The 12,183-nt window shown below is 37.6% G+C and overlaps 1 protein-coding gene across 1 annotated transcript in view; it reads right to left on the minus strand.

The window, feature by feature from the left end:
- LOC309548132 (uncharacterized protein) overlaps positions 1-12,183 on the minus strand; it is a 707,228-nt gene that overhangs the window by 283,708 nt on the left and 411,337 nt on the right. Inside the window, exons 76-78 of the mRNA XM_082248097.1 lie at positions 8,839-9,056; positions 7,846-7,986; positions 6,330-6,548 (exon numbers count right to left, since the gene is read on the minus strand). Coding sequence (XP_082104223.1) covers positions 6,330-6,548; positions 7,846-7,986; positions 8,839-9,056 — 578 coding nt within the window. The remainder of the gene's footprint in view (positions 1-6,329; positions 6,549-7,845; positions 7,987-8,838; positions 9,057-12,183) is intronic.

Raw genomic sequence — 12,183 nt, forward strand, 5'->3', positions numbered from 1 at the left:
AACTAGCAAAAGATTTTCCAGCTTCCTTAGTAACTCATGTTACCCAATGCAGCTGATAATGACAATGGCAAAACCTTTATATTGTAGCTACAAAGATAAGCATTGTAACCAACTATCATCAACTTTGTATCAAGCAACAAATTGCCAGAGAACATAAGCAGAAAGATGTGTAGCTGTCACAAATTGCTGCTACAAAGTAGCTAGTGTGAGATAATCCTACAACATTTTATTGTTCATTAAAACATGAATTGATGGTAAAATACATTTTTAATTAATGGTAAATTAAAACATTATAACTTTACTTAGTGTTGTAGGTGAATTTTCCTTACTGATTTGTAACCATGCAAGACCAAATAATAGATGCAGCAGGTTTATAGTCAGTTGACCAGCATTTCATCCCTCAAAACCTTTGTATGTAGCATTACTGCGTTTTTTCAAGAGAAATATTAACAATTCTTTATTGGAACATTTGAAATAAATCCATAATCATTAGGTCTGCTGTGCAAAAAAACAATCTATGTATATGATGAATAATTCTCCAGCATGGATGGTGCAATGCAGAGAATATAGATTTTTGCAATATGCTATTGCACAGATAACAGTATGTTTAAGCATCCATTGCTTAAAGTGTATTTCCACTTTTGCAGCCCAGTTTGAGAAAAACGCACTATATATTTGTATTCCCTACCGCACGGCATACTTAAAAAAAAAAACATTTTTCTTTCCTTTTAAAGTGTTTCTTGACAGTTTCATGATAGACTGCAAGCGTTTCTGAACAAGTTCAGCATTAGTATGTCCCAAAAGAAAGACTTAGGACAGGATGAGATACCTCTCATTAACATACAATGCAGAAGGTAGCATCTAAATCTTTAACCCTCTGTAAGGACAGACAGTGTCCAAGTTTAGTATACAACTGATAATACAATCTTCCAGCACAGTACAGATACAGTTTAATTATTGCATTTCATTCAACCCCACAGGGTTATCACAGCAATCTCCCCCCACTAAGCTGTTGTGTTCTGACAAGTGGATGCCCCCCCCCCCCCCCACCAGAACACTTTGATCAGTGCTCTGTGCCCTTGTCTGAGAGCACTGATCTGTAGTCGGTAAGCTGCTGGTTTTCCAGCATGCACGTCCAATAGATGCAGACCAACATACACACGGGCAGAACGTTGGCCTTTTTTTTTTTTGAACCGGCAAATGTCTCCTGTCATTCTTAAGTCTTAAGGCTTAAGTCTTATTTTTCAGTGCTAAAGTTAGCTGGAAGAATGTGCATCTAAATTGGTAAGCAGTGATTTTTAAATTGGTATGCTAAGTTAATGAGAACCCACAACCAATACAAAGTGGGTGTTATCCCAATATGGCTGCAAAAATTGAAATATACTTTACAGGCTGGTATGGGGTGCGATCTGACTGAGCTCTGCGGATCCAACTGTTTCCCTTTTTTTTTATTAACAAACTTTATTGCATGTCATAAAGTTCAATTGCCAGCTTCGTGGTGGAGGGCAGTGGATTGCCTCACACTGCGCTATGCTGAAAAAGTGGTGTGAACCTGGCACATAGGAGACAAGGCATTTTGCCTTGTGCATGCTGTGGGACTGTGCTGGAATAGCTGCCCAACACAGTCCCACTGCATCCGGTGTTAAGTAACTAGCCCTAACTCTCACCTGTGTTATTGACCTTTTAATAATAGCAATGAGGGGGGGGGGGGGTTACTTCTAGGTGTAATAGAAGTATATACAATGTGGAGAATACCTTTATAAGGTGTGCTTCATAAATATATTTAAGCTACTTTACTTATGTGAACATCTTCAGAGATGCTGAGACACATTGCCATGTGCCAGACTGCACTCATTCATCTTTATGCTGACCACAGATTCTCATGCATACACAAAGCAGATACATTTTGATGGAACCAAGGAAGAATATGCAAACAAGAACTATTATAAACAGTTACTTATTCCCATTTCTGTGAGGAGACCTGGGAGACACAGATTGCAATGTTCTTGATGACTATATAGGATGTGTTAACTCCAATATTCTATTTAAGCATACATTTCTCCTAAAAATGTTTAATTTACTAACACTTGTTAGGTACATAATTTTGTTACATGGAAAAGGGGATTGTTGAAAGTCTTAATATTTCATGAATAACGATGTTGGGATTATTTACTAAAGTCAAATTGGCTGTTCACTTTGTAAAAAAAAAAAAAAGAGGTGAGGCTCTGATGATGTCCATCACTGGGTGGAAGTCTTGTGGAAGCAAAAACACTGTTTTTTTTTTTTTTTTCCCCTTGCATGTGATTGGGCTTTCTTTGCAAATTGAATTTTCACGATATTCACTAAGCTAGGGGAAAATAATTTGCAAAGTTAAAAAATATCAGTTTGCCTATTTGCCCCATTATCTTACAAAATTTTTCCCTGATCTCCCTATTAGTCTCTTTGAAAGACATCTTTACTGAAATTCACAACTGTTTACAGCCTGAAGCTAGTGTTGTTTCAAAATGTTTCTGGCACCACTGTTCAAGAAAATCGATTCAGCAAAGGGAGTATACTCACCTGTCTTCTGAGCTACTTCTGTAGAAGAATCTGCTGCATCCTACCCAAACATTTTACCAGAGGCTGTAACTCTTTAACAGAGGAAAGAACTGATAGTGGAATGTGTAAGCATAACCATCTGATATTACTGTTTTCTAACCACTTTAAGACCAGAAGGATTTGCCGCCTTAATGACGAGGCCACTTTTTTCAATTTGGCACTGCATGAGTTTAACTGACAATTGCGCAGTCATGCAACGCTGTACCTAAACGACATTTACGTCTTTGTTTTCCCAAAAATAGAGCTTTCTTTTGGTGGTATTTGATCACCTGTGTGATTTTTATTTTTTGCACTATACACAAAAAAAGAGCAACAATTCTGAAAAAAAATCTATATTTTTCACATTCTGCTATATAACATTCCCAAAAAAAAAATGTAAAAATCAAGATTTTTTAACATTTTAGGACAATTTGAAACACAAACGCATGAATTATAATCGAATCAATAATATTATTTTATTATTTAATATATAATATATATAATAAAATTATATTGATTAGATTATAATTCATGCATTATATATTATATATAGATATATGTGTGTGTGCATATATACATATATATGCATATATATATATATATATATATATATATATATATATATATATATACCGGTATATATATATATATATATATATATATATATATATATATATATATATATATATGCGCATATATATATATATATATATGCATATATATATATGCATATATATATATATATATATACAATATAAAATGTGTTTTGTGCAACGTTTTTTTTTTTTTTTTTGAATTTCCCTCCCTAGTTCCGCTCCCATGCAGCATTGCTGCTGCAGGGAACGGAACTAGGAAGTGATCAGACCGACGGAGGGACGGAGGAGCGGCGGGACTCTCGGCTGGCAATCTCAGCAATGAGAGATCATCGCTGGATCGCCAGGATAAGGTAAGAGAACACCGCTGCGCTCTCTGCAATCCACCCCGAGCGTGACTCGGGGTTACCGATCCTGATATGAAAAATCAACCCCGAGTCACGCTCGGGATTACCGCTAAGGAGGTTAAAAAAATAGGCTGAGGGGTCATTGGCAGCATTCAAGCATTACAAAGAGTGTAATAAGAAATGTAAAGATGAAATCAAGGCGGCTAAAATAGAACACGAGAGACTTAATAGCAGAAGAGATTAAAAATAATGCCAAGAAATTCTTTAAGTATATAAACAGTAAGAAAGCGAAGCCAGAACACATTGGCCCCATAAAAGACGACAAAGGAAATTTGGCCACAGAGGACAGAGAAAAGGCGAAAGTGTTAAATAATTTCTTCTCTTCAGTCTTCACAAAAGAATCGGGGGGGCTACACTAACCCAGCTTGTAATTCTAAACTAAATAATACACCTCAGGAAGTATCGCCATTGCTAACAGAAGATAGACTTAGAACTAAACTAGAGAAACTTAACATAAATAAATCACCGGGACCGGATGGCTTGCACCCGAGGGTTCTTAAAGAGCTCAGCCAGGTGATTGCCAGACCGTTATTCTTGATCTTTAAGGATAGTCTACAGACGGGTATGGTGCCAGCTGATTGGAAAAAAGCCAACGTGGTACCAATATTTAAAACAGGGCCGAGATATATCCCGGGTAACTAAAGGCCGGTCAGCCTAACATCAGTAGTCTGCAAGATTTTGGAGGGGATGTTAAGGGACCACATACAAGACTTTAGTAATGAAAACGGTATTATTAGCAGTAATCAGCATGGATTCATGAGAAATCGTTCTTGCCAATCCAATCTATTAACCTTCTGAGCTGCCACCTAGATAAAGGTAAGTCTGTGGATGTGGTGTATCTGGACTTTGCAAAGGCCTTTGACACCGTTCCCCACAAACGCTTACTGTACAAACTAAGGAATGTAGGTATGGACCATAAGGTGAGTACCTGGATAGAGAACTGGCTCCAGGGGAGAGTACAGAGGGTGGTGATTAATGGGGAGTACTCGGATTGGGCGGGTGTGGAAAGTGGGGTCCCCCAAGGTTCTGTCCTGGGACCAATCCTGTTTAATTTATTCATAAATGATCTAGAGGAGGGGATATCTAGTACAATCTCAGTATTTGTGGATAATACTTAACTAAGCATGCCAATATCTTCTATGCAGATGTGGAAACCTTACAAGCGGACCTGAACAAAATAATGGGGTGGGCAACTACATGGCAGATGAGGTTTAATGTTGAAAAATGTAAAGTAATGCACTTGGGCATCAGAAACACAAAAGTAAGCTACTCACTGGGGGGGGGGGGACCTCTGGGTGAGTCTAGGATGGAAAAGGACCTGGTGGTACTGGTGGACAACAGGCTTGGCAGTGGCATGCAATGCCAAGCTGCTGCAAGCAAAGCCAACAGAATACTGGCATGTATAAAAAAGGGGATTCACTCCAGAAATAAAGAGATTATTCTCCCACTCTACAAGATTCTGGTCCGGCCACATCTGGAGTATGCTGTCCAGTTCTGGGCACCGGTCCTCAGGAAGGATGTGCTGGAACTGGAGGGAGTCCAGAGAAGGGCAACAAAAATAATTAGGGGAATGGAGGGCATCAGCTATGAGGAAAGACTACAAGCACTGAACTTATTCTCTCTGGAGAAGAGACGATTGATATGGGGGATATGATATCAATGTACAAATACTATACTGGCAACCCTAGCATAAGGAACAAACTTTTCAGAGAAAGGGAATACAATAAGACATGTGGCCACTCACTAAAACTAGAGGAAAAACAGTTTAACCTTAAAATACGTAAGGGGTTCTTCACTGTCAGAGTAGTAAGGATGTGGAATTCCCTTCCACAAGCAGTGGTATCAGCAGGGAGCATCGATAGTTTAAAAAACTATTAGATGGGCACCTTAAAGACCACAACATACAGGGGTATTCAATGTATGGTTAACAGCAAACACACACACACATCATAGGTTGAACTGGATGGACTGATGTCTTTTTTCAACCTCACAAACTATGTAACTTTATATGTAACTATGTAAGGAGCGGCTGCCTGCCACAGTACATCTGCGGCGTGCGGTCGTAAAGAGGTTAATCTTTTAAAAGCGAGATAATATTGCTTTAAGAAGCAATAACCCATACAATAATAATTTATAGCTATTGTATATTATTCCTTGGTATTATAAATGTAAATTGGGCAGATATGTGTGTAAATTAACTGGTGGTTTTCTGCCATTTATTTCTACATTTGCTGTTTTATTCAAAGCGATATCTGGATTTTTAAATAAAATATGGTACATAAGGTAAGCCCCAAGTCTGTGCAAATGGGGCCTATTTGAAAAGACTGGGAAAGGTCTTTTTTCAGTTTGAAAACAAAAACTTGTGCTAAGAATTGTGAAGCAAAAGGAAAGTGTGAACATTTTTGAAAGAGCAAAATAGCCCTAAAGCAAATCTGGCAAAATGCAGCAGAATTGAAATATGACATTGCTTCTGTACTTATGTGACATTCAGGTTTAGCATGGTGTAATTTCCCCACAAATTGTTATGCAAAAAAAAAAAGGTGGAACATTTTTATAGATAGGTGAAATATATATACAAAATGTTTTCTACTGGGTTCCTTTGTCAAACTTTGCTGAAAGTGAGTGCAAAACTAATTTTAGAGCAGTTTTAACACAGGGGAAAATGGTAAAAACAGAACATTTCTAAATCTCAAGATATCAATTTCAACCTTTTACAAATGGGTACAAATACATTCACTGCAACCTACTATACCTGAAAAACGTCTTCTTTGGTCTTGTTCTTTGTTTCAATGGCTGAGTCAAATAGTTTCAAGAAAAAATCAAAGGTGAAATAATATTCCTGAGCCAAAGATCTCAGAGACTTTAAGACTGAAAATAGGACAGCCCCTTGTTGAGCTATGGGGTACAATGTTTCTCTCACTCGCAGCAGGTCATTTAGGTGTAATCTGGCTTTCTCCAACTCATTTGAAATCTTTAAAAAGAAAATAAAAATAAAGTAATATTTCTGTCTTAAAGACGTTTTTCATGTTCACTGATAGTAGAAATAAAAATTGTCTACATCTTATAGGGTTGATTTAATGAAGGCAAAAAGACTGCTCACTTTGCACATTTAGGCCCCTTTCACACATACGGTCCAATCAGATCCGCCTGTCAGTTTTTAAGGTGGACCTGATCGGATGCCCCATGCATCCCTATGGGGCAGCGGTTGTCAGCGGAGACATGTCCGCTGACACCCGCTGCCATACGATCCGATCCTGTCTGTCAAATCCGTGGAAACCCTATTTTCCATTCGTCCAGTGCATTCGATCGGATGGGATCGGATGAGAACGGACAGGCGGTCCATTCTCATCCGATTCCCCCATAGGGGACAGCAGGGATCTGACACAGAGCTGTCATCCACCTGCTCAGCGGGGATCGGCGGATCGATCCCCCACTAAGCAGAATGGCTCCGCCGATGTAACGGAACCGTGTGAAAGGGAACTTATAAAGCTCTGGGGAAAATTCCCTTGTAAAGTGCAACTTCCTTTGCAAAATAATGAGCCTATTTGCCTTTATTAAATCAACCCCTTTTATTCAAGCAAAGCAGTCAACTTTCCTTACTTGAATCCTTGGGTTGATTGGCACCCTTCATGCACTTGTTAATATTACTTGAGGTGTATGCCATTGTTCACCTACAAAGATCTGTGACTGCAAGTATTTAAAAATAATAATGTTTTGGGAAGGGTACAAGCTGTCACAGAATTTTCCACATTTTCTGAATGTTGCTGCCTCCAAGTATTTATTTTTATATAGTAGTATTATGGTCTTTGGGATTAAACTCAAAATCTTGCAGAATTTGGGGTTCAAATCTTGATTCCATCTTGTTGTACTGCATACCTTTGTGTCTTTTCATGGGCCTCTATCCTTCTGAAGTCCAATAACACTCTAAAAGTTAGAATGTGTCTGGCTTGTTTAGTAAGACAATAGAGAATAATAAGGATGTGCTAAATTATCAACCAAATTTTAGATTACTATCACTAGGGATTTTGTATTGGGTACATATGGGTTATGGCAATGTGTGCATCTACATTGCTTCTTGACAAACTTTATTGCATACATCTGTTTGAGTTTGTAGTAATTCAAAAAGTATTAGGACCCCCTCTGGGACAAATTGGGACTGATTAAGGGGTTAATATTTTCTATAAATCACTGTCAGTATGTCCAGTGCTATACAAAAGAGTTAACTTCTTCATATATAAAATGCTGAATTTGTTCTGCATACCACTTACTTTTTTTTTTTCTTTTGAAATAGCAATAATGTTAATGTCACTGGTCACATTGTTTGACTGCATAGAAAGAAAACATTCTCTACTTTTCTTTTCCAGCTCCTTTATGCTCTTTTGATAGTCCTGGATAATGTTGGCCATTTCCTGAAAAGCAAATTAGGTGCATGCATTACTATCTATTGTAGATATAAAATCCCAAAAATATCTAACATGATAATGATGCAAGGAAAGCCTTTTCTGTTTAATTGGTATATACAGCTGAAGTAAACGTGGGAAACATTTAGGTAAGGAACAATAACAAAAATGCATGCATTGGGAAAACACAAATCTAATTTACAGAAAAGTATTAACTTTTACTACTGTAGCAATTTTTTTTCCATTAACCAAACCAATGTTTTCTTAATTGCTTGATTGTCCCTACTTTGAAAAAAAAAGTACATGGAGGGGCCCTTGATGAACAGTACTTTGTTGGTTGGAAATTCCCAGCTACTACCAGAAGCATGTATATTTATTACTCATATACTATATTACCCCTTGAAAATCTAAACATGGAAATCAGAATGATGCTTTCGAAGTAATGGCGCAGTAGTAGGATCCAGATTTCTTTTTTTATTGACCGATTTACTAAAAAAATCAGTCCGTCAGTATCCGGTGAAGACCACTTCTTGTTTCTGAGTTTAGCTAATTTTTTACAGAAAGTATTTTACATGTCTTAAATAAATAAATTGAAAAAACCAAGTCATTACCAGCTCAAAAACCTAAACAGAGTTAAAGCCAAACTCCAAGCAAAACTAAAAGCAAAATAAAAAAGCAAAACAATCTTCAGAAATGTCAACCCCTCCCAACAATATTTAAATATAAAAACCATTTTGGATGAAGTAGGGACTTAGGTTGCGCAACTGACAAATTTTGCCTAAATATGTTCTATGTGACATTGTCATATATTATTATATGTGTGTGAAGGTATTTTTTCTTCTTGATACCTTGAAGACTTACCATTAACTTGCTATAGAGATTAGGCTGAAGTTTTGCAAAAACTCTTCTTAGCAAAAATTCCAGCAAACTTGCTTCAGAAAAACTGTAATTAATGATAGTTGTACCACAACGTATTTCAGTCTTAAGAATGGGTTCTAACTCATCAGCTGCAAGATATAGTCTGAAGTGGTCTGCGCAGAGAAGCCTATGCCCATTGAAGGATATAATTGAGGAAGTATCTGAAATAAACGACAGACAATTTAATGTAAAATAAAACCAATAAACTTAAATAACGTGCATAGTCATATGTGCGTCTTTGCAACTGTAATAGCTGCAGTTGATTAAAGTACTTTCAAAAATATTAGGTTTAGGTCTTGAAGATCATATATGACTAAGTAGGAGATATTTGGTCAGATTGGTGTAAAGATTTACCCAGAATGAGAATGGCAGAAGTTTATAGATGCACGCATGGAAGGGAGTTAGAGCACAATAAGCCTTAGGAGGAGCAGAGAGGATGAATTGAGTGACATTTTAGGACAACATTAGTTAACCTCAGAGCTTTAGACGGCTTTGTATGTTGTTGTCAGTGTCCTATATTTTATTTGGTGGGCAATCGAAAGCCAGTGGAGGGATAGGCAGAGCAAGGTGGAAAACACTGAGTGGTTGGTAAGGTAAATACTGTAAGTCTGCCAGCAGCATTCATGATAGTCTGAAGGGTGTATAGTTGGTGTAGAGGTAGGCCATCAAGGAGGAAGGTGCAATAGTTAAGGAAAAGTTTAACAGTGGATTGGATAAGTAGCTTGAATAACAGGCTAAGGACACCCTCTCCTGCTTGCATGCCTGAACTAAAGAAGGGTGGATTCCAGGAAGTAAATGCCACATAAATCATTTACCTTTACTCAAGATGGCCATGGCTAAAAATGCTAGAGGGTGTTTTTCTTTTTTAAAGTGATTTCTCAACAGATTAAAGCATGGGAACTTGGATGCATGGGTGAGTTTGCTCTGAATATTAAAATTCATGAAATAACATTTTTAGTTTGTGGTGTTCAGATAAAATGTAGTTCCACTTTAAGTAAGTTATTGCTGAATCGATAGGCTCATAGCAGAAAAGTAAAAACTGCTGTGGCTCATAAGAGCTGTGCAGGTGTGAGAGCTGAACTGGCTAAAAATACTGCAAGTTTATTATCACTAGCAGGGAAAAGGAAAAATAAAATTTTGCAAATCCACCGAATTAATGTCAGGAATGTGAATTATCAGGGAAAAAAATATCACACCTATAAAAAGAAATACAGCTGAACATTATAAACTCTTCATGAGTACACAGCAAAGCTTGAGGAAAATTAAATGTGATGAAGTTGTAATACTGAATTCATTATGTTACTATGAATCTGTAATGGCCTAAACACTGTAAAAAGTAGCAAAACAGCATTGGAAGTTATGGCATAACTGAACATTAAGGCAGCTGGTCTAAAAAATTGTAAAACATACTAAGCTATCAAACTCTAACCATCTCTCTGTAAAGATGATATAGCTCTCTGCTGGGTAAATCCTTTGCAAGTATCTTCGTTTTTATGTCACTCACAGTAACTTGCAGAAATACAAAATATGCATCTGATATTTTTTAGCAATAACAGACTGTGCAATGTGTATCACAATTAAAACGAATTAGGTATAACGATATAAATAGGTATTGAGAATTATATATATGTTTTTTATATTGTGTACTAAAATGTTTATTCAGAAATCGTTACATACTTTTATCTATAAAAATATGTAGTGGTTTTGTACACACAATTAAAACTATTTAAAACCTAAATATATAATATTGCATATTAGTAGTTTGCTTTCAAGACAGAATGTATCACTTAAGGCAACTGTTCACATTTTAACTGCTCTCAGTTTAACTATTTAATTAAAAAAGCCTGTTCACTCAGCTCAATGGCTCATTATGACTCACTCACTTATCGGAGAGCATATTGTGAAACTTCAAACAAATTGTGCCTCAAAGCAGGCTGCAAATGCAACTGTCCAGTTAGCTAGCCCATAGCACTCTGGGAATGCTTTGTCATGTAGCAAACATATATTTGTAAAACAAAGGTTGTATGAATACTGTTTCACAAATCAATATTTAACCATTTGCCTACCTTCGGAGTGTTACAAATGTTCATAAAATCCCCTCCCCCTGTACACAAGGCGCCTCCTGTATGTCCAGGAGACCGCCTACAGATTCTTATCTTCCTTGCTCCCTCCCGTGCACAGCCATGTGAGAACTAGTATCTGTAGAAAGGTGAGCTCCCAATCCTACTACTGGAAGCCATTCAGAAGTCTGCTTCATTGATTGATCACTGTGACAGCCAATTGCAATGATCATTCAGTGTAAACAATAACAAAAGTAACACACTAGCTATCTTATCTATTTTTTTCCTGACAGACAGTATCTGTGAGTGAGAGAGCTGCAGCCAACAGAAGCATTTTTATTGTGTGCACAGGGAATTAGTTAACTCTTAATTAACCAGGACATGCCCTTATTTTACTACTTAACCCATTAATTTCATTAGAATACCCTGTATAAGCCCTATTTAACAGTTTCATTCCCTGTTCCATTTGTCTATTTTAACCAGTTGCCGACCACCCGCCACAGTTTTACTGCAGCAAGGTGGCTCAGCTGCATGAACCGACGTACCTGTACGATGGTCGTGCATGGGGGTAGGGAGCATGCGTGCGCCAATCCACTGTCTCCGCAATGTGCTGATTCGGTTCAGAAGGTCATCAGGTCCAGGCCAATACATTTTGGCCTGGACCTGGTGATCGGTTCTGACCAATGGCAGAATTTCCTGTACCTGTGTAATGTAAACACAGGCACAGGAAATTATGCAATCTCCTCTCCTGGAGACCTTTTGATTCCAGCACGAGATAAAAGGGCATGCCTCTCAGAAAAAAGCTTAGGGTGTCTACTTTCTGAAAAGGGGTTATTGGGGGGGGGGTGTTGTGCTGTCTTGGCATTTCATGGCCTCCAAAACTGTGATAGTTAGTGAGGAGTGAAATCAACAATTTACATCCTTAGAAAGCCTGAAGGTGATTGTTTTTCGGGGTCCTCTACACGGCTAGACTGCCAAAAATTCTCACACATGTGGTATCTCCGTACCCAGGAGAAGCAGCAGAATGTATTTTGGGGTGTCATTCCACATATACCCATGGCATGATTGAGGAATATATAATTTAAGTGAAAATTTAAATTTTCCCAAAACTTGTGGCAAAATATAAAATATTCCATTAACTCAACATGCCTCTCAGCAAATAGGGTGTCTACTTTCCAAAAAGGGGTCATTTGGGGGGGGGGGGGGTTGTGCTATCTTGGGCTTTGTG

This window comes from Pelophylax lessonae, assembly GCF_965119305.1.
Source record: "Pelophylax lessonae genome assembly, chromosome: 2".
NCBI classification, from domain to species: Eukaryota; Metazoa; Chordata; class Amphibia; order Anura; family Ranidae; genus Pelophylax; species Pelophylax lessonae.